Source organism: Talpa europaea, assembly GCF_964194135.1.
Source record: "Talpa europaea genome assembly, chromosome: 5".
NCBI classification, from domain to species: Eukaryota; Metazoa; Chordata; class Mammalia; order Eulipotyphla; family Talpidae; genus Talpa; species Talpa europaea.
This window is the reverse complement of record NC_140071.1, coordinates 52,125,466-52,149,292: the sequence shown is the minus strand read 5'-3', so window position 1 is coordinate 52,149,292 and position 23,827 is coordinate 52,125,466. Positions and strand designations below refer to the sequence as shown.

Sequence of the window (23,827 nt, the reverse complement as noted above, 5' to 3'; positions counted from 1 at the left end):
TATGCCCCCACCTCTACGTTTCATGAACCCGCTGAGTCCCTGACCGCCTATAGGTGGCGCGGCAGGAACAGGTTTGTGCGCAGGCCTCTGCGTTAATGGGCGGGGCTATTGGGGGCGAGGATTCATTACGTCACCCCCGGTGGGAGGAGCCTAAGAAAGGGCAAAGAAAGGCGAGTAATTTGTCTTGCGCAGGCGCAGGGCTGGGCACTCCCCCGGGAGTGAAGGCTGCTGGGCCGATGACGTGGCCGGGCGACGTCTGCTGCTGTGCGCCTCCTGGGAACCCGGCGCTGCCGGAACTGCCCGCGGCCTAGTCGCGACGAGCGTGTGCTTGTGAGCGGGAGTCGGGGACAGCGGTGCTGCCGGTCCAACTTGGGGGGACCCTATGCTGCCATGGGGGAGTGACGCGCCTGCGCCTGCGCCCGCTGTTCCGCAGTAGCCGCGAGACATGAGGAGACCTCGCGGCACGGGCAGCAGCGGTGGCTCCTGAGCCCCGGGATGGAAGAGAAGTACGGCGGGGACGTGCTAGCCGGCCCCGCTGGTAGCGGTGGCGGGGGCCTCGGGCCGGTGGACGTGCCCAGTGCTCGGTAAGGGACCGATCGGCTCCCGCTTCCCGAGCTGCTCTCTTCCGCGCCTGCGCTCGTCGGCTCGCTCTCGGACCCGGACGGCCGCTGCCCGGGACTCCAGCCCGGTGCAGGTGGAGCCCGCATCCCTACCGTCCCCCTGACAGCGCGGAACGCCTGCTTGGTGCAGCTCGCGCCCCAGAACCCTCCGTCCTCATTCCCACTGCTTCCAGGCCGCCCGTAGCTTTCATTGGCTCATCTGTTGCCCGCTGCAGAATGAATCCTCCAGGTTCTACTTGAGGGTGTTTGGTTTTCAAGGCAAGGTTTCAAGGTTCTAAGGTTTCCAGCCATAGAACTGCCAGCCAGTTCACGGGAGAGCTTTTTCTGATCTATGAAAAATATTTCTGTTTTCTGTTTCTCCCTGAAATAGTTTGGTGGCTCCTTAACTTTTCTGACGCCTCTGCATGACTTAGGGATTAGTGTCATCATTGTCTCTTCTGGCAAAGAAACCAAAGTACAAACAGATGAGCTTCGATGGTCAGGTTAACCCCGCACATCAAGAATCCAGCCCATCTAATTTTCTTCTACTTTTTGGTTTTATTTTATTAATAAGAAACGTGGTGATTGTTAAAAAAAAAAATCAAACAGTCCAGAAATTGATAGAGTAGAAAAGTGAAAAGTCCCCTTTACCTCTCTCCACAATGCTCCCTTTAATCCACAAGAGGTAAGTACAGTGACCACTTTCAAATGTGTCCTTACTGATCTAATCCTGAGTTCTAAGGTAGTGTCAAAGATGCATAAAACATGGCCCAGAAATTTGGTTGGAACTGCTATTCATTGCTTTCACTTTTAATGAGGTGGTTTTCATCATTGAATACTTCCTTTGAAATTTAAAGATTATTTTGACAAAGGCATATCAGATATTATTTACTGAGAGCATGACAACTAAATGAAATAGGGATTCTGGTCTGGGTTTGGTAGTGCAGCAGATAAATTGCTAGAGGACATTACCAGGTCAATTGACAAAATTGGACTATGGACGATAGATTAGATTAAAGTCTTATCTATGTTAAATTCCTTGAAGTTGATAACTACTGACTTTTATAGGAGAATGTCCATGTCTTTAAGAAATACAAGTGTTTAGGGGTAAAGGAGCATGATGTATTTAGCTTACTCTTAAAGAGTTCAAGGAAAAAGTCTGTTTAGAAAGAAAGAAGGTAAATGGGATGATAGATTAAATAATTAGAGAATCTAGATAAAGGGTTCACTATTTCTGCAACTTTTTTATGAACTTGAAATTCCTTTAAAGTAGTTTAAAATTCTTTTTAAATTCTTTTTAATCAGCTTATTGTCTTTAGATGTGGTGTACAGTTCTTTGGCTACTTATTTGCATTGTGTGTTTAGTAGAACTGGCCTATTGTTCTTTGCAGTATCAAATTCAACTCAACTGATTTTTAATAGATTCCAGGTAGCAAGAGTTTTCCTTTATATGGATTAAAACTCAAATAGCAGTTATAATCTGCAACAAAACCTGACATGTCCCTTTACTGTGGATATTTTTATGCTTGTGTTCACAAATATGAATTGTTTTAAAATGCTTCTATTTTAGCTCTGTAAGTCCTCTTTGCAGTAAAGAGCAGAGGTGTTAGCCAGCATTTATTAAGCACCTCCTGTGTTACAAGAGCTTTGAGTACAGCATCTTACAATCATTACAACAGTGCTGTAGACCAAGATAGTGGCATCCTTATTTCCCACATCAGGAAACTGAGAAGTAGAAAAACTAAGTACATTTCCCAAGGTCTCACACCTGGTAACTGAACTAGGAATCAATAACCCTTTGCCTTGTGAATAGTGCCTTATATTTAGTAGACACTTGAATTTATTGAACGAGTTGAATTTGAGTTACAACATTGAATTTTTCCCCCTCAGGAAATGTGAGCTGTTGCAGTAGGCAAAAGCTAAGGAGGTTTGAACTTAAACCTGAATTCCATTACATCCAGAAGTTCAGTAAATTTCAGGTTCAGAGTACCAGAGATTTTCTAATCCTTCACAGAATAGACCAGTGACATTTTTGATGAAGCTAGTTAATGGAAAAAAATGATTTATAAATTGGGAAGGTGGGTTGGAACTGTAAGTCGCCCAGAAGGTCAGTAAGTTGCTGAGAGCCACTGCCCCTTAGTGATGGACCTTGCTCACCACCACCCCACCCCCACTCCCATCTTTTACTCCTAATAGTAAATGAAGATGTTCACTTTTTCTCTCTGCAGCATGAACTGGAAATGTCTATTGATTAGTATATGGTTACTTGACCTTAGATAGTGTTTCATCTTTAGCCCAACAGGAATACTTTAACTGGGACTTTAAAATCAAAGAATCCAACTTCTAACTAAATGTTAAAATAGTTTTCCTAACTTAATGATGGTAACAAATGATCATCAATATGTATTTGGTGAAAAATCACACCGCAATATTGAAATATGCCTACAATGATAAATGTGAATGTATCCAAAATATATGTATGTTCCTATGAAGAGATAAAGAGGGAGAGGTAAGGAAGGATATACCCAGTTGCTCACCTGTTAAGAAATTGGGAATGATTTTATTTAAAACTTTTTTTAAACAACCAACTACTTGGGAATTTTGTGATCTCTCAAAATTTAAAAAGGGGATAAAGATAGTAGTGTCAGAAAGATAATAGTAATGTTACCAGGAAGTATTTTACCAGTTGCATATGACTGAGTCTTGCCATTCTTCAGTGTCAACTTTCTTAGTTTTGTGATACTTTAACAAATATTATCTGGAAATAATTTTACATGTTGCTTCACCTTTTTTTAATGTAATTTACTCATTATAATGGCTTACTAGAGCATCACTTGGTGAACTGAACTTATATACAAGTCATTTCTTCAAAAACTTCCTAGTACTAGTATTTTGCATTTACTGCTCTCTGTAGTTTGACATACTCTTTCCTGGTTTCATAATTCCTGCTGCCTTTTTAATGCACAGCCATCTCAGATTCTGAAGATGACCTTCTTTTCCCAGGTTCAATTTAGTTGTTTCCATATCGATTCCTTTAGAACTCTAACCTGTGTCACATAAATACTTTTTGCCTGCTTTTCTTAAACCTCAAACTCTTTGAAGGCAAGATCTCTATTACATAGGTATTTAGTGTCTTGGATAGTGCTTAGAAATGTGTTTTGTTGTAAGTAACCAAATCAAGAGAACTTCAATAGGAACCTGGGCTTGCTACATAAAAGAAACGGGGGATTGTTGGTAATTGTTCCACCTCAAGGAACCAGATTCTTTGTCTTTGCTCTCTGCCCTTTGTCTGTATTGGCTTTCCTGAAAAAAAGTGTTAGGAATAAACTTAAAAGTGTCGTTATAGTAATTGCTATATAACACCTGAAATTTACTGAACTTCTGGATGTAATGGAATTCAGATTTAAGTTCAAACCTCCTTAGGGCTTGCCTAGTGCAACAGCTCACATTTCCTCAGGAGGAAAAAATTCAGTGTTGTAACTCAAATTCAACTCGTTCAATAAATTCAAGTGTCTACTAAATGTAAGACACTATTCACTGTTCAGGATTGTTATAAAATGAGTAACTTTTTCAGATGATGTTAACATTCCAAAAACATTTTTTAGATAAATTTTAGATAAAAGTTCTCCCTTAAAAGCAGAAAGAAGGCAGAAGTAGTAGTTCCAGCTGCAGTTTGCCCTTTTACCAGGAAGAGAGAAAGCATATCTGAATGTACCCTGTCAGGCTTCCCTTAGGTATCATTGACCGCATATGACATCTGGCATTTTATGTAAGTAAGCAAGGACAATTTGAAGAATTGCTAAATAACACCCTAGAGGATATACAAGACTCTTTGCTCACATCAAGAGTTCCTACAATGCTGTGATTTTTCATTTACTTCTATTTTTCCTGGTCTTTGTGTTTTGTTTCCCCATCTAGTTGATAGTGTTATTTTTTCTGTCCTTGAGTATATCCTGCTGCCTTATTTTTACACCTACTTAAGAGCTTAACAAGTAAATCGTGAGGTTTTGAGCTTCTCCCTTACTTACTTCATTCTTTTCTTTTATTATGAAGTCCTAACTGGACTGCTGCTAAGTCAAAATTGCCAGTAGCGGGCCTCCCCGGTGGCACAGTGGATTGAGCGCAGCATTGTGAGGCTGTCAGCAGCACGGGTTCAATTCCCGGCTGGCCAGGGAGATTCCCACATGGCGCAGGAGACCTCTCCTGTCTCGCCCGCTGCTTCCCTCATCAGTGTATTTCAGTCATTCTGCCTGTTCTGTTCCCCACTCTGTATCTGGTGAATCCTCTCACCTTCCCACACCTCTGGCCTGTACCCCAGCTATTTTATAAATTAAAAAAATAAATCTTTAAAAAAAAAATTGCCAGTAGCTTGTATGCCGCTGGTGTAGTATAATACTTTACTAGACATTACTATATTACACAAGTGTAATTAGAGTTAGCATTCTTTGGTAAACATTCTGAGCACAAAGTATGCAAGTCTCTATGTTAGGAACTGTTAAAGGATTTCTAGCTCAAATGTTATTTTTATTGTCTAATTATGAATTGCTGCCATCATCAGAATATTTGATGTGTTAATAAGTTAATGTATTTAGCTTCTATATGACTTTTTTCTCTAGCTTAAATTGGTCAAAATGTAAATTAACGTTAGGTTTAAATATGCATTTTGTCTTTCATATTTAAAGATGATTTTACTGTACATGTGGGTCAATGTGAATGCATAATTGGGAACAGTTTTGAAGATGGGAATCCTCAATGCCTCTTGGATGAACTTTGACTTTCTGTGTTACATATTAAGAACATACTTCAGAGATGTGTTTTTGAATCCAGCTAGTACTCTTGGGGTTCAACTGTGCAATCTGAGTGCAGGAATTGGGTTAGAGAAACTCTAAATGTTAAAAACTCTTAATGTTAGTGTTCCTTTTTTTTTTTTTTTTTTTTGTGGGACCCTCGCCGGCAGCTGGGGAACGAACCAGCACTGCAGAGGCTGCGGGCAGCCTCGCAGCCCAGCGCTCAACCACTGCGCCACCAGGGGAGGCCCAATGTTAGTGTTCCATTTTACTGGTACATATGTACATTTATTTTCATACCTAGACATTAGATAGGGATTTGGTAGATTTTCCATGTTGTAGATGTTCCATGTTGCATGTTTTTAGTCAGGGTACAGATAACAGAGAATCAAATAAACTTGATTGGGGGGGTACTATAATGACACTTTTAAGTTTATTTCTAACACTTTTTTCATTGAGATATATTTTACATGCAGTAAAATTCATAGATTTTAAAGGTACCAATTAGCACTTTTCACAAATGGATGCCTGTGTAACTTTCATTACAACTAAGCTCTAGTACATTTTCATCACCGCAAAAAATCTGCTTGATCTTTTAAACGGAAATTGTAATGAAGTTTATAATATTCTACAGGTGAGTTAAGTAATAATGTCTATGCTTCAGGATGTGACTCTGTTGTTCCACAGTAGCATTTTTATTAACTTCTAGGTGACTAATCACCACATCATTCAAATCCCCAGATTACACTATCAAAAGGCACCCCCAGATTATGTTCATAATTTTAAAAACTGTTTTGCACCAAATCTAATTTAATTTAGTATGACATTGTCCTGACTAAAATCAGAAATGATCCATCCTAGATTTCCTAGGAAATGAACCATCCTAAATTTCAAGGATTGAAATTTAATAGTTGCATCAAAATCTTCCTAAGGTACATGTAAACAAATTACTGTTTATTATAATTTAGCTCTCTCTTATCGACTGAGTACCATGGTCCTTGATGATTCACACTCATCAATTTTTATACCACCCTGTAAACATTGATGCCCCCATGGTGTATCAGATTGTGACTTTACTGTTTGACTTAGATTTTCTTCAAACTTATACATCTGCTTTTAATGTTTTTATCTCCCATTGGTAGAGACTTCTCATTCCTGTCAGTATATAGGCCTTGTATATCCTTTAAACCTCCTTTGTAGTGTATTACCATCTAGTTGATGTAAACTTAAAATGTGATCTGCTGAGTGGCTACACAAGATAATCTATGGGGAGGGGATATTAAACTTTCTCATCCTTTTAGCGTTCTTTTTAATATCTAATTTATGTTTGATAGCATCTGTAACAATATGGAACACATGTTTATAATGTACAGATAAGTAATGGGTCTCAAATATATTATTACTAGAGATATATGACCAAAGAAGACCAGTAAGCTAGAAAACAGATTGATGCTTCTCTATTTTCTAGTTTCACTTTTGGGAGCTCTTTTTTCTTTTCTTTTTATGGTAGCTTAATTTTTTCATGGATCTGATAATCTTATTTTTCAGAGTATTATTTATAGTTCTTTACCTATCATTTTCTGTTATCCCCTGAGATCTCTTTTAAATTGTTTGTTGTTGTGTTTTGTTTGCTTGGACTCTTATTAGGAACAGGATCTTGTTGATTCACCTTAAAGGATTAACCATGTTTGGCATTCATATTTGAGTGAGACCTAAGGAACTACTTACAAGACCTGTGGAGGACTTGTCCTCTTGTGGGCTTCTCCAAAGACAGGTTCTCCTGGATGTGAGAGCAATCTAGCTATGACATGTCACTCCACTGATCTCCAGGGTTGATTGGGCTGATCTTGCTGGCTAGGCCCCTTCGTCCCTCATGGCACCATGTGCATCCCTCACAAAGCTGCAGGCTGGAGCTGGGCACAAGAGGACTGCCTCCCTGGAACAGAGATGTTCCCGTTCCTTGGTCAAAGGTGTATGAGTAGCTATGCTCCTCTACTAGAACCTCCAATCAAGAAGGGTTCTCAAGAAGGGTTATCCTACAGGGAGATGGAAGCCTGACTGTTAGGATATCGGAGTTAAATGGGGGAAGGAGGTTAAGAAGGGAAACTTCTTTTAATCTCCATGATTTTAGCCCATTGCCTTACCCTCCCTTTCTTCTGTGCCTTGTGTCTAGATCTTGCCAGAGTAAGCCTCATGTCTTGTCATGATTGAAGAGGGATTGCTGATTGCTTCTGCTGGGTGGGAATCTGGAGATCTAACTACCTAGAATGATGATCTTTTCAGCTCCCCTTATGAGGTCCTTCCGATTCTTGAGTCTTTTCAGGACTGGCTGCTGTAAGGTTCTTGACTTTTCAGCGAGGACCCTCACTGCAATCACTTAGCAAAGCAAGAAGGAGCAAACCCAAGGCATTTAACATTCTAATGTCTTACTATAATGTCTTACTATTGTGTAATCTTTTAGGTTGGTTTCTGTTTTTTATTCTTTGTTTAGCATAAACGTTTAGATTAGAAAGCACATTACAAAATAGTCCAGGCAATTCAGTTAACCAAGAATATTTTTATTTTAGTTTGTCCTTTTTTTTTCAACAACTGTTTCTTTTATTATAGCGTTCATATGTACCAAAATGCTACTCAATGAGGATGGTGAATTTGCTTAGGTTTTTTTGTTTGTTTGTTTCATTTATTGTTTATATGAATTTATATTTCTATAGAGACTTACCTTACTTTTATGATAAGAAAAAAATTAGAGTGCTCTGTCATTTGAATGATATTGAAACTTGTTTCTGTTTTTATTTCACAGATTAACGAAATACATTGTATTACTATGTTTCACTAAATTTTTGAAGGCTGTGGGACTTTTTGAGTCATATGATCTCCTAAAAGTAGTTCACATAGTTCAGTTCATTTTTATATTAAAACTTGGGTAAGTGTGACATTCCCTTACTATTGTTTATTTCTTTGAAAATTCTATTTTAACTAAGTATCATTAGGAAACCTTATTTAGAATATTTTGTGCATTTTATTGCTCTGAACAAGTATTCGATACTTGTTTCTAAAAAAGTGATTACCTAAGGTTAAAGGTAAAAAGAAATTGATTTTAAAAATAATTGTTGTACTCGGGCCTCCCCTGGTGGCACAGCGGTTGAGCCCTGGGCTGCGAAGCTGCCCGCAGCCTCTGCAACGCTGGTTCGATCCCCGGCCGCCTGATGAGGGTCCCACATGGCGCACAGACCTCTCCTACCGCCCGCTGCTCCCCTCAGCAGTGTACTTCGGTCCTTCTGCCTGCTCTGCTCCCCGCTCTGGCTCTGGTGAATTCTCTCACCCTCCCGTGCTTCTGACTGTGCCCAGTGCTTGTATAAATAAATAAATCTTTAAAAAAAAAATTATTATTGTACTTTAATAGCTTGCCAAATATATAGTTTAGTTTGTGTTAATGAGATTTTTGCAAATTTATTTTAATTTCTGTCTTAATAGAAGATAGCTGGAGTCTCATAACTGCTTCAGTCTTATCTGTCACAGTGTGTCACATGAGCTGGCCTCTGAAAAGCTTCAATGTATACCCCTGAGAGCATAAGAGAGAAAAAGGCTAAGTGTGTTAGTTTTTTTATAAAAATAGTTTTGACCTCACAGACTCCCTAAAAAAGTCTTAGAGACTCTGGGGGTTCCCATACCGTACCACTGGTATAACCCAAACTTCCTGCAGGAATAGATTGTTGCCTGAAACTTGTTTGACACAGATATTCCTTATTTTCTAAGTTAAACCATGTCAGACTATGTCCACTATCTGTTCCCTTCATAACATAGTGTGCTCGTATAGTTCAAATTTTACATTATTCTGCATATAGTAAGAAATTTTATCTAAATAAGAATTCTCTGAATTTTGAGAATAACAGTGACAACCCTCTGTATTAATAAAAATCTGTTAAAGATTGATTTTAGTAATCATAGCTAGGAGATTTAGCATCAGTTTTTTGCATTTTTATATAACCATTTTGAGAATGTGAAATATAAGGACATATAATTCTTTCTATTTTAAGATTAGGTCTTACTAAATCTTGAAGAATTATTTTCTTTGGTATTTGACAGTATGAAAAATTATTTGTGTGTGGTTGTGAGGGCAGTTATAAGAGTTCCTAAAATGTTGCAATGAGGCCTTATTAAAATAAGTATAGTTCTCCAGTATGATTTCTTTAAAGGATAACATATTTCTCCAAGTTGTACTAAAAGGTGTTTAAGTGTTTTTAACTTAAAACCATACCCATATATGAGATTGATTAATATTAACATATTCATGTTTCAATATTTACAGGACTGCACTTCTTATGGTTTTGTTTCAAAAGCCATTTTCTTCTGGAAAAAGTCTTAGCAAACACCAGGTGAGTTTTTTGCATTCTTTTTTCTTCTAACAGCTTCCCACTCAGAGGATCTAGGATACAATGTTCTTTCTCTGATCAGGATTACTTACAGATTATCTAAGAACACAGCAGAGGATTTCCAGAGTTAACGTGCTCTTGACTTGTCCAGAATTGAGGCTTCAAGAATAAATTGGAATGTTTTAAAATGCAGAAAAAGGGTAGAAAAAACTTAAAGTATGCTTGTAATTGTTTCCTTTAATACAGGATCCTTATTCCAAAAGATGTACAAATCAGACATGGAAATATGCCCAAGAACCTATGTCAGAATGTCATTGGGAGACAATAAAGCATAGAGGTTAAATGAGACATCTAGAGTCAGACAAATTCATATGTTGTCAGTCCTCCTTATTAGCTCTTACTATGGCAAGTTACTTAATTTCTCTACCTTGATTTTCTCACCTGTAAATTGGAGATAGTAATACCTTCCTAATGGAGCTGTGGGGAATAAATAAATCAATACATAAATTTTTTTTTTTTAACAGCACCTGGCATTTAGTGAGTACATAGTACATATTAGCTGTCACCCTTATCATTATCACATTTCTCTTCAGGCACCTCAGGTTTAAGATTCCTAATGGAAATGTCCTACACAATTATCTCCCATTATCACCTCTTGAGACAGAAGCTACTTATACATATGATATTTTTGTTTTATGCCACAACTTAGAAATCAGTGCCAAGATTTTTTTAATTAGAATGGCAAATTTAAGAGGTGTCTGTTTTAGTGACCAAGAACATTTTTTAAAAAGATTACTGTTTTAAATCCCATCTTGGATGGTCTCACTTATAGCAGGGGGTGGGGGGGGACAGGGAGAGGAAGGACTAGAGTCAAAATAAGGGGGGGTGCAATTGTATGGGGAATATAACCATAATGAAAATGCATACATTGTGCAAAGATGAAAAATGATGTAAGAATTATAAAATAAAATATTTTTAATAATAAATAAATCAGTCCCATCTTGGCTTTTTTTCTCTCTTCAAATAAATGAAGCACTGAATATTCCTGATGAAAAAGAATTTAAAAAATAAAACATTGTTACTCGCTACCTAATGAGAAACCAATGGAAAAACAAAAAACACAGAAAAATGTACTTTATTTTAAAAGATTTCAAGTTCTAACAACAGATAAGAATATAAAAATGGAAAATAGAATACTGTCTTGCAACTCTAGACTTAGTCAATGGGATCTTAACATTTTCTATTTAATTTCAAAATATGTCATTATTTAGCCTTTAAAATATTTATGTTTCCATTAATATCTTTTCCTGTGTATCATTTGCGATGCTGAGCTATTGAGCAGAAGGTAACTGAAGTTTTATTTTTTGTTTCCATTTATAGTGGATCAAAATATTTAAACATGCAGTTGCTGGGTGTATCATTTCTCTCTTGTGGTTTTTTGGCCTTACTCTTTGTGGACCACTAAGGTAAATAAAAATACATATTTCAAAGGTTTATATGTCTTCATTTTGAATATTAGTTTTGTTCCACTAAATTTTATGTTCAATATTTATGTCAAATTGTGTACAAATGCTTCTATCACTTCTATAGCATTGGCTACAACACTTAAACAGAGAGAAAGAGATTTATTAGCTTATGGATTAGTTCTTTGGTGAATACCCTTAGTATATTATTTATGATATGTCACAGATATTTTTTTTTTTTTTTAATTTTCTAGAGGCATGTCTTATTTATTTATTTGTTTGGTTGGTTGGTTTATACATGCACTGGGTACAGTCAGAAGCCAGGAGGGTGAGAGAATTCACCAGAGCCAGAGCAGGGAGCACAACAGGCAGAAGGACCGAAGTACACTGCTGAGGGGAGCAGCGGGCGGCAGGAGAGGTCTGCGCGCCATGTGGGACCCTCCTCCGGTGGCCGGGGAGCAGCCGGGGATCGAACCGGCGCCGCAGAGGCCGCGGGCAGCTTCGCAACCCAGCGCTCAACCACTGCGCCACCTGGGAGGCCCTGTCACAGATATTTTACTAGTTTGAGTTGAGAGAGTTTGAGAAAACATTTGTCATAGTGGTGCTTTTTTGTTTTTTTAATCATTCGTAGGTGATCTTTTTAACAGCTGATTTTAGAAACTAAAAGTTCTACAATGGTAAACAGAATCAACAAATATGGAGGAGAACAAAATCTTTAACTTTTTTTTTTAAGGATACTTCTGAAAGTAGTCTTATACACATGGAAAATGATGAAAATACTTTGTTGTAAATAAGTGTGTTGGGAATGATATTTCAGTCATCAGATTAAGAATGATTCTACTAGATCTATGTAATCTTTGTTGTGTAAATGTGCCAATTCAGAGGAAGAAATGCTTAAGAGTCATTTAATATAATAAAAATTAATTGTAACATTTGCAACTATACATAATTATTCTTTTAATATTTCTATCTCTAAAGGGTTTTATTTATTAGATAAAAGTAAAAGAAAAAGTACCTTGTCATTGATGAGGAAGGAATATGAGGAGAGGTAAGGAGGAAGTTAAGGATATTCTAAAAATCTCTCTTAGAAAAAAAAAAATCTCATTCAGAATTCTGGAGAAGACAAAATAGAAAATGATAGGTAGGAAATACTGTATGAAAATTCCTTTCCCTTCTCAGAGGTAGTAAATTAGCTTCTGGGTTTGGGTCCCTTCAGCTTGTTAACCCTATACTTACTCAGACCCAGAGTATGCATAGTTCTAGATATCATATCCCTGTTTATGAAAGCAGCAATACCCTGTAGTAAAGGGAAAGCTGACTGGAATTTTTAAGCTTGGGAAGAGCTTTTTCAGTTTTTTCATGAACATGACTGAATGGTGTAGTATTTATTGCTTTTTATCTCTAATATTTTAAATTTCTTATTCATTAATTATGTCTTGGTTTGTATGTTATTAAATCGCTATTCCTACGTGTCAGGATAAGGAGGCGGGGGGGGCAATTCTACAATTCTTTTTTTTTTTTTAAGATTGATTGATTGATTGATTGATTGATTGATTAATACATACATACAAGCACTGGGTACAGTCAGAAGCACGGGAGGGTGAGAGAATTCACCAGAGCCAGAGCGGGGAGCAGAGCAGGCAGAAGGACCCAAGTACACTGCTGAGGGGAGCGGCAGGAGAGGTCTGCACGCCATGTGGGACCCTCCTATGGTGGCCGGGGAGCAGCCAGGATCGAACCTTCGCAACCAAGCGCTCAACCGCTGTGCCACCGAGGAGTCCCAATTCTACAATTCTTACTTGGCTCCATAGTCATCTTCCAGCTCTTGTAAATCCTCACTACCATCTGCTTCTCTGCCAATACTAACCCCTCTCATTCTTTTACTAAAACCATCATGCAAATTCTTGATTAAAAAGACTCATTTGGTGTTTCATAGCCTGTCTTATTTTATGTTAGTATTGCCCTGTTGACTTACTTATTTTCCTAAAATTATAATATCCCAAATATTAATAGGACTAAAGCTATCACTGTTGTCTTCTCATTAAACAAATTTTTGAGTAAAGAGTAAAAATGAAAATTTTTTCAACAAGTTGCTAAAAATCTTTGACTAGTTAGATCTATTAGCCCTTGACTAATAATTTTTTAACTTTTTCTAATATTTTATGTCTATAAAAGAGTAAACAAATATGTTTAAATAATAATAAACTGAACATTCATGCTTCCAACATCCAGCCCCCAAAATAAAACCATGTTTCTAAATAAAGATATGTTTGATTTTTATGGCAATTTTTTAAATATATAATTCATAAACTAACATTTAGTCTTTTGGTCTTAGACCATTTGAGCTGCTGTAACAAAAGTAACATACATTGGGTGACTTATAAACAATACAAATTTTTTCTCACAGTTCTGGTAGCTGGAAGATCCAAGATGAAAGTGAAGCAACTGGTGAGGGACCACTTCTTGGTTTAGAAATGACCATCTTTTTGTCATAACTTCACAAGGCTAAAGGGCAAAGTTGCTCTCTGTGGTCTGTTTTTTAAGGCTACTAATCCCATTCATGAAGACTCTACCTACATAACCCTAAAGCCCCACCTCCAAATATTGTTACATTCACAAGTGGATTCAACATATGAATTTAGAGAACAAGAAAACACAAACATTCAGCTACAGCATTTTTAAAGTGTACAATTCAGTACTTCTACAATAGTCCATCGAATGGCTACTCTGTATTATCAGTTCTCTTTTTTTTTTTTAATTTTTTTTTTTTATAGAGGCATGCTTTATTTATTTGTTTGCTGTTTTGTTTGTTTGTTTTGTTTATACATGCACTGGGTACAGTCAGAAGCGCGGGAGGGTGAGAGAATTCACCAGAGCCAGAGCGGGGAGCAAAGCAGGCAGAAGGACCCAAGTACACTGCTGAGGGGAGCAGCGGGCGGCAGGAGAGGTCTGCACGCCATGTGGGACCCTCCTCCGGTGGCCGGGGAGCAGCTGGGGATCGAACCAGCGCTGCAGAGGCCGCGGGCAGCTTCGCAACCCAGCGCTCAACCGCTGTGTCACCGGGGAGGCCCACGTATTATCAGTTCTCTTTACAGTGGACTTTTAGGTTGCTTCTGCTTTGGGGCTTCTGTAAACAGTGTGGCTATGGAGCAGTCTTTTATTTCCTGGCATACATATATAAGAAATCTGTACTGTATAATCCTGCAAGTTGTACTTTTGGGTGTTTTAGCCTCACCCTTTCTAGATAGATCATGCCAGTGTATTTTCCAAAGCAGTTATACCTATTTATTTTACAAATAATGTTTTATGAAATCAAAGAGAAATAATTTTATATTCTATAGTTGAATTAATGCTTCCTGATAAAGATCAGAGGAATAATAAAGACCTCATGAATAATAATGTCTTCTTTTTGTAGGACTTTGCTGCTGTTTGAACACAGTGATATTGTTGTCATCTCATTACTCAGTGTTTTGTTCACTAGTTCTGGAGGAGGACCAGCCAAGGTAGAATATTCCATTGTTGTTACTTGAAAATTGAAATTGTACATGTAAAATATTATCTGAAACAATTAAATAATATCTTTTAGCATTTAAAAGAATGCAGGAGCTATTTCTGCTAATTTCAGATTTTTCATGCAAACTTTTTTTTTAACTTTTAATTTTGAAATCATCATATAGTCCTCAAAAGTTGTAAAAATAGTTCAAAGAGATCCTGATCAAAGAGATCAGTTCAAACTGATCCGTTAGTTAGTTCAGTGGTAACTACTTACCCAGCTCAAGTAAACTATCAAAACCAAGAAATGAACATTGGTATATTCCATAGACCTTATTCAGATCTCACCAGTTTTATAGCATGTGTGTGTTTGTGTGTAGATTCATGCAATCACCACTTTATTCATGATAAAGAACTGATTTATCACCATAAAGATTTCCTTTATGCAGTACCCAAACCCCTCCGCTACCTCTTTTTTTTTTTTTTTGCTCCCACTCTTTTTTTTTTTTTTTTTTTTTAATTGAGACAATCTTGGTTACAACACGGTATATGAATTAGTGGTGTAGAATAACACCCTTCATTTCCGGGCCTCATTCTTAACCCCTGTTCATCATTTGTGAAAAATTCCTAAGAACTTGTTACTTTTATTGTCTGATAAACATTTATCCAACATTTTGCCAACTAGGCAACCCTGTTCACCTTAAGTAATTGAAGTATTATTCCTTTATGATAAATGAGTCAACCATCTGTAATTCTCAGTGCTTAAAATTCTAATATATCTATTTATAAAATTAAATGCTTTTTGTACATAGAGAATTGCCACAGTTACAGGGGAAAAGAGAAAGACAAATAAAATATAGAAGTCCCTGTTAATAAAAGGAGCTTTCAGGATACATAATAAAGGCCGACTTATAAAATGAACAAGATAGCATGTCTAGTAAGGCTGTGAGAAAACTACCCAGGTTATAGATTTCAAATTAGATCATTATTATTCAAGTATATACCTTGTTCATGGAGAGCTCCAAAATAAATGTCAAGTGAGTTGTTTTGTGGTGTTCAAAGATTAGTATATGTATACATAAAAAGATGAAATAAAATATACATGGATAATTGGTATCTTTTAGAAATGAACTTTCTGAACATAAAAATAGGCAGTGGGGGTGGGGGAAAGTCACATAGAAAACCCAGTACATTTGACTTCATAATGATTACAAGATTTTTGGGCCTCCCTGGTGGCCCAGCCGTTGAGCGCTGGGTTGCTAAGCTGCCCGCAGCCTCTGCAGCGCCGGTTTAATTTATTCTGCCTGTTCTGTTCTCCACCCTGGTTCTGGTGAATTCTCTCACCCTTACGCGCTTCTGACTGTACCCAGTCTTGTATAAATAAATCTTTAAAAAAAAAAAAGATTACAAGCATTCATATTACAGAAATCATTGGTACTAAACAAAAATTGTCACAAATTAAGTTTTACACTTCTTTTAAAATATGAATCTCTCGGGCCTCCCCAGTGGCGCAGCGGTTGAGCGCTGGGTTACGAAGCTGCCCGCGGCCTCTGTGGCGCCGGTTCGATCCCCGGCTGCTCCCCGGCCACCAGAGGAGGGTCCCACATGGCGCGCAGACCTCTCCTGCCGCCCGCTGCTCCCCTCAGCAGTGTACTTCGGTCCTTCTGCCTGCTCTGCTCCCCGCTCTGGCTCTGGTGAATTCTCTCGCCCTCCCGCGCTTCTGACTGTACCCAGTGCATGTATAAACAAACAAAACAAACAAACAAATAAATAAATAAATAAATAAAAACATGCCTCTATTAAAAAAAAAAATAAAAAATAAACCAAAAAAAAATAAAATATAAATCTCTCAACTTAATTAAAAATGATTATCCTCAATAGAAATAATCAAAGACAACTCACAAAAGAAATGCAGATGACTTTAAAACATTACAACAACAAAAATTTTGCTGCTCTGCTAATTCAGAAATTAGAGTATAGATCTTACATATCCTCTCATTGGTGTCAGTAATGAATCTGGACATCAATCTATGAATCAGTGTTTATTTCTGAAGCACTACAGAATTCTCAGTTGCCCTCTTAGTAAACAGATTACATTTTGCTCTACATATTTGAGTATAATTTATGTTGCCATATTCTAATTCTGTGAAAATTATAAAATTTAAATTGTGTGCTTACGCATACCAACTTGTCAGAATATCTACCACACTAGTGAAGAATTTACTAATATAGTGTAATCATGTAATATGTTCCTCACTTTTCATTTTAAATGTTTATGTACTGGAAGAATCTGGTATTATACTTATAAATTTGTAAATACAGAATATATTATAATGCTATTTAGACTACTTTTCTACCCATATTCTGAAGTATTTACACAAATTAGAATAGTATTTCCTTTCTAGAATTTTATTTTGTCAAAATACTTTCCTTGGAATAAGATCACAAACTTAAATAGCTTATCAGCATTTAAGTTATTTACTCTTTTACTAGACTTTACAAATGATTTTGTTAATTTCCTTAGCATTCCCTCTTAGCTCTTTTCCCCAAAAAGACTGGAGACTCGGATATTGATATTATTGTAAATTTACTGTCTTGTCAATCACTTGCATGTTGTAGAATAAATAAGTCCCTACTAATTATTCTTCAGCTACTTGGGCTTTTAAGCCCAGAAACAAAATAATATTTAAGATGATTAATTGTGGTATTTTTGTTTTAATAATTTAGCTGAGGTAACAATAGGATTCTCCACATCAGCTCCATATTGCACCTACCACAAAATAGTCCTCCATCATAGTCCATTGTGCTTCCTTCTTTATTCTTAATCCCACTCCACAAACATCCTCTTGGATGCTTCTGTTCTGTAGTCAGTTTTCAAGGATTAGTTTTAAAGCTTGTCTTTATCTGACCCTTGGTTTGGTTTCTCTATATTCCACATATTAATGACATCATCTGGTAGTATTTTTCTTCTTGTGACTTATTTCATTTAGCATTATCCCTTGTGTATGGTGACATGTCTGGCCATATTAGCAAGGAAACAATGGAAATTGCCATTATGTGTCTAAATGTCCTTAAAACATCCTGCAGAGGGCCTCCCCGGTGGCGCAGCGGTTGAGCGCTGGGTTGCGAAGCTGCCGGCGGCCTCTGCGGCGCTGGTTCAATCCCTGGCTGCTCCCCGGCCACCGGAGGAGGGTCCCACATGGCGCACAGACCTCTCCTGCCGCCCGCTGCTCCCCTCAGCAGTGTACTTCGGTCCTTCTGCCTGCTCTGCTCCCCGCTTTGGCTCTGGTGAATTCTCTCACCCTCCCGCGCTTCTGACTGTACCCAGTGCATGTATAAACAAACAAACAAACAAATAAATAAATAAATAAATAAATAAAACATGCCTCTAAAAAATAAAAATTAAAAAAATTTAAAAAAAAATCCTGCAGAATGTATTCTTTACTTTTATATCTGTTAGTACTATAAATGTATATTGCATAAGTTTTAATGTTAGATGTTATTTTTGTTTTAAATGTTTATTTGTAATAAAATAAACATTAGCGTTTAATATAGTCATGGTCTTAAAAATCAACTCTTGAAAAAGCCATCCTTAATATTATTTTCTTGTTTTCAGACAAGGGGGGCTGCTTTTTTCATTATCGCTGTCATCTGCCTATTGCTTTTTGACAATGATGATCTCATGGCTAAAATGGCTGAACACCGTATCCTTTTGCAATAAACTGGACTTAGGAATCTTGCAGAAAAAGACAATTGGCAGAATGGGAAAAGGAGTGAGTGAGTTAAACTGATAAAACATGGGTGAAATTGTCATACATTAATATGGGTATTCTAAATCAGTTTTCAAATAGTGAATAGATTAATTCTAAATTAAATGTTTTACAGCATCTTAATATCTTCTGTAGAACCCTAAATGTAGGGACAATAAAAGAATATTTTAGAATGTCCTGGTGGTAAAGAGAAACAATAAATGATTTGCCAGTCAATAAAATATATTTGTAATTTCGATGTTCACTTTAGTGATTATTGACTATAACCTTTGAGATTAAATAAACAACCTTTGGCATCTTCTTGCTTGAAACACAAAGTTCAGATTTCTTAGCCTAGTATTCACTCTTCTGTTCTAAATTATTTCCAGTTCATCCCTCACTCTTATCTTGTATAAATCAACTTTCCAGTCTAATATATCTATTCATTTTCCTTTGCAGATGTTCCATATTCTTTCCTCTTCACACATCTTTGCCCACTTTACTACTAAGTAATAGTAAGTGCCTTAAGTAAGTACTTACTAAGTACCTTAGTAAGTACTTACTAAGTATAGTAAGTGCCCACTTTACTACTAAGAATCCAGAAGACCATTTTAAGACTTCTGGTTACTAAAATACACTGCCCTAAAACCTAGTGGTTAATAATAATAATTTGTGAAAATGAAAGAGGGTAGCATAAGTTTGCTGAATCCCAGATTACTTGTGATACTATTCCCCACCCACTTTCCTGTGATTGCTCCTTCCTTGCTTTGCTGAACCTTATGTGGTCAACGACTTAGAAACAAATTTACAGCTGATTTTACGTGTCATTCTAAAAGGACTACCTTAATTCCATTGGGTAAGAGTCATCCAAGAAGGTTCCTTGCTTTTGTCTCTTTGTCCTATTTACAGTATGTATGTATATGTCTATTAGAGATGACATCTGTCGTTTAGGAGACAACAAAAGAAAAGCAGTCCATTATAACTTATAAATCTTGTCCTAAAATTAAATTTTAAATTATTTTGTTTCAAAAGGAAACTTACTGAGAATAGTCAGGTTTGGGACCCACAGACTAGTTTATAGTCAGCCCCAAATTATATAGCTAAAATTTCAAGACTTCTGGATTCAGAGTTAATATTTGGAATTTTATCCTATACTCCAACTCACTTAGCTGAAGGACATCATGACAGTGCTCTGACTCACATGCTTTACACAGCCATTGCCTTCCTAGGTGTGGCAGATCACAAGGTATGTTCATTTCTTTGTTGCTAACTTTTTTTTTTTTTTTTTTTTTTTTAAGATTTAGTTTTAGGGGCCTCCCTGGTGGCACAGTGGTTAAAGACAGCGCTATCAAGCTATTGCCAGCCACTGCAGCACAAGTTCGATCCCTAGCCGGCCAGGAAACAACCTACATGGCACAGCAGACCTCACCTGCCTCGCCCGGCTGCTCCCCTCAGCAGTGTATTTCAGTAGATCTGCCTGTTCTGCTTTCCACTCTGTCTCTGGTGAATCCTCTCACCCACTGCACCTCTGCCTTATACCTCAGTTCTTGTATGCGTAAATAAATAAATCTTTAAAAAAAATTAAAAATAAGATTTAGTTTATTTATGCTTACAAGAACTGGGGTGTATGCCAGAGGTGTAGGGTGTAAGAGGATTCACCAGAGACAGTAGGAGGCAGAACAGGCAGATCCACTGAAATACACTGCTGAGGGGAGCTGCAGGGGAGTCAGGAGTGGTCTGCTGCACATGTGGGTTAGCTTCCTGGCCAGGATCGAACTCTTGTGGGTTAGCTCCCTAGCCAGAATTGAACTCATGCCGCAGTGGCTGGTGATAGCTTGATAGCCCTGACACTTTTAACACCTGGGCCACCAGTGAGGCCCTCTTTGTTGCTAACTTGAAAAGATTCTGAGAAGTATAGCAAATAGAACTTTAAAAATGCATTTAAAAATAAGTAATCAGTAAATTACAGTTTTGCTTGCCATTTAAGTAATTCAATAATTTGGAATATGGGAAAAATTCTAGTTCCATTTCTCCAAATATTATGTATTTAAGGATTGAGTATTAGACTGTATGTTTCTAATGAGAGTTATCTAATTTTACTCATAGGGTGGAGTTTTGTTGCTTGTACTGGCTTTGTGTTGTAAAGTTGGTTTTCATACAGCTTCCAGAAAGCTCTCTATAGATGTTGGTGGAGCCAAACGTCTTCAAGCTTTATCCCATCTTGTTTCTGTGCTTCTCTTGTGCCCATGGGTCATTGTTCTTTCTATAACAACGGAGGTAAGAGCAGAAATTGATTGGTTGTCAGTAAAATGAATTGCTATTCCTTATAAATTTTAATTCAGTACATTATATCCTATTTCAATTTGAGGTTACATGTGTCTTAAATTATTTTTGGGTTTTCTTTGCAGTTTTTGAAAATTATTTGGCATTGAATATATTATTTATAGAAAATACAAATCAAGTACTATTACATTTATATATCCTTCCCTTTAGTATGGCCCAAAGAATCAGCTTTTTGAAAAAGCAGTTTAATACCTACTATATGTTAAGCACAATGATTTTGGTCACCTAGTATAAAATTATTAAACAATAATGCTTTTGTTTTTTTAATCACTTGGGACTATTGGGAAAATTCCAATATTTTACAGCTCTTATATTTTGGTATTTTAGAAATCATACTGAATCAAGAGAATATTTGCTTATATATAAAGGGATTAATCTAAGACATCTTATGAGATGTGAACTTTATACCCAAATAATATTGACAATTTCTGCTTTTTTTTTTTTTTTTTTTAATTTCTAGAGTAAAGTTGAATCTTGGTTTTCTCTCATTATGCCTTTCACAACGGTTATCTTTTTTGTCATGATCCTGGATTTCTATGTCGATTCCATTTGTTCAGTCAAAATGGAAGTTTCCAAATGTGCCCGCTATGGATCCTTTCCCATTTTTATTAGCGCTCTACTTTTTGGAAACTTTTGGACACATCCTATAACAGACCAGCTTCGAGCTATGAACAAAGCAGCACATCAGGAGAGCACTGAACACGTCTTGTCTGGAGGAGTGGTAGTAAGCGCAATATTCTTCATTTTGTGTAAGCGTTTTTCCCCTTAATTTCTTCTGTGAATTCCGATACTCAAATAATTTACTTAATTTTAAAATTTGTTCAATGCTTGCATTTTTGCTGACAGAAACTGTGTTGCGTTCTGGTAGCTTCAATTCTTAAAACTTTTGTAATAGTTTTTTTCCCTCCTCTTTTTAGCTGCCAACATCTTATCATCTCCCTCTAAGAGAGGACAGAAAGGTACCCTAATTGGATATTCTCCTGAAGGAACACCTCTTTATCACTTCATGGGTGATGCTTTTCAGCATAGCTCGCAATCGATCCCTAGATTTATTAAAGAATCACTAAAACAAATTCTTGAGGAGAATGATTCTAGGCAGATCTTTTACTTCTTGTGCTTGAATCTGGTAAGGATTTTAACTATTAATTGCCTATGTTAAAAGCTTAATCTTTTCATTTTGATAGTGCTAGCACAATTTTAGTAATTTCTAAATTTCTGATACAGAAAGTCTAAAATTACACTTTCTTTAAGTGCTGGAAAGATTGTAGGATCATGTTGAGAATATGTTAGCAAACAATGTTTGAGACATTTTGGAAGCATGCTTTATTATGCTATTTCATCAATAAATACAGTAATTTCTAAAGATAATCATCTATTCCTGAAGGAAATCCTCTTTATAACTCCATGGGTGAAGATTTTCAGCATAGCTGTCTATTGGAAAATAAACCTTTGAATCTCACTTCAGACCAAACTGCTAACATCTTATAGGCTGGTTTATTAAGTTGTATATTTAAATAAAACTATCTCCTTTTAAATAATTTATATGATGGATGTACCTAATTTAACTTTTTCGTTTCTTACAATTTATATGAAAAGATGTTTCTGGTATAAATGCTAGTTAAATAATTAAAGAAGCATATATACCTTAAAAAGGTTTGGGTGACCAAAGGTTAAAGTCCTCATGATTAAATTCTGGTAAATCTGTCTTGCAACAGTATTTCCCAACACACTCCTCCCCTATTTTTTTTTAAACATTTTAGCTTTTTACCTTTGTGGAATTATTCTATGGCGTGTTAACCAATAGTCTGGGTCTGATCTCAGATGGATTTCATATGCTCTTTGACTGCTCTGCTTTGGTCATGGGACTTTTTGCAGCTCTGATGAGTAGATGGAAAGCAACTCGAATTTTCTCCTATGGGTAGGTACACTAACTATCAAGGCAATGTAGCACAACAGAAAAATCTGAATTATAGATTCCATCCTATGGAATAAAATTTTATTACTTTTACTCTTAAGTTTTCAGCATTTCATTTTTTCTTAATCTGATGTGGATAAGAGGAACTGAACTAAGCATTTTGATAACTACTAAATGGTGGTAAGCTCAACATTATACCTCACAACAATAATCTTATGGGCAAGTAGTAAAAATCAGTTAAATATTGAGCTCTTTGCCCACCATGTTTCTTTGAATTGATGGAATGTGCATGGTCACTTACATCTTTAGATGTAAGAAGGAGTACTGTTAGGAGGAGTACTCAAAATTTGAAATAACTATACCTGAAGTAGATTTTCCCTGAGTGAATAATGCAGTTCAAATTTTAGAATCCCTGATTCTTGCAAGGTATTTTGATAAGATCTACCCTAAACAGACTGACAAATTCAGGACTTATTTTTAATTTTTATATTTTGAATGATGGATGAGCCAAAAATACAAAATAATTTTGGTACAAAGCAGAATCTGTATGCTATAACAAAAGATAAAAAAGTATATTAAGGGACGAAAGATAACTCTTTTTCAAAGGAGGGAGGAGAGAGAGAACTTCTTGCTAAAAAACTAGGAAAGATTTGTGTAGAGAGGAATGTTAAAAAAGAACTTTGATATTTAAAATTTCAACAAATATATATGTATGGAAGAATCATCCTGCATTAGATGTTTAAAATCATGATAATTAATTTTACTGTTTATGTAGTTGGATATCTTATTTCCTAAGTTTATTCTTTTAAAATATTTGCCATTTTTCTTTTTTAAAAGTATATTCTGCATTTTTAGGTATGGCCGAATAGAAATTCTTTCTGGATTTATTAATGGACTTTTTCTAATGGTAATAGCTTTCTTTGTGTTTATGGAGTCAGTGGCTAGATTAATTGATCCACCAGAATTGGACACACACATGTTAACAGTAAGTCTCTTTATTTTCCTTTTTGAGTTACATGTCATATAGCTTTTTCCATGCTACGGTTTAATTATTTGTTATTAATCCAGGAAGGTTTTATTTATTTAAACCAATATCCTATCTTATT

At 36.5% G+C, this 23,827-nt stretch overlaps 1 protein-coding gene across 1 annotated transcript in view; it reads left to right on the top strand.

Annotated features, from left to right (window-relative positions):
• Nucleotides 1–386: 386 nt before the first annotated feature.
• The window catches only part of SLC30A5 (solute carrier family 30 member 5), a gene marked incomplete at its 3' end in the record, with an annotated part of 30,851 nt that continues 7,410 nt past the window's right edge, over nucleotides 387–23,827 (top strand). The window contains exons 1-12 of the mRNA XM_084233081.1: nucleotides 387–584; nucleotides 8,187–8,309; nucleotides 9,696–9,762; nucleotides 11,140–11,225; nucleotides 14,638–14,725; nucleotides 18,331–18,418; nucleotides 19,633–19,709; nucleotides 20,570–20,740; nucleotides 21,267–21,555; nucleotides 21,724–21,932; nucleotides 22,567–22,724; nucleotides 23,577–23,706. Of these exons, the coding sequence (XP_084089207.1) occupies nucleotides 496–584; nucleotides 8,187–8,309; nucleotides 9,696–9,762; nucleotides 11,140–11,225; nucleotides 14,638–14,725; nucleotides 18,331–18,418; nucleotides 19,633–19,709; nucleotides 20,570–20,740; nucleotides 21,267–21,555; nucleotides 21,724–21,932; nucleotides 22,567–22,724; nucleotides 23,577–23,706 (1,575 nt within the window). The 5' untranslated portion in view covers nucleotides 387–495. The remainder of the gene's footprint in view (nucleotides 585–8,186; nucleotides 8,310–9,695; nucleotides 9,763–11,139; nucleotides 11,226–14,637; nucleotides 14,726–18,330; nucleotides 18,419–19,632; nucleotides 19,710–20,569; nucleotides 20,741–21,266; nucleotides 21,556–21,723; nucleotides 21,933–22,566; nucleotides 22,725–23,576; nucleotides 23,707–23,827) is intronic.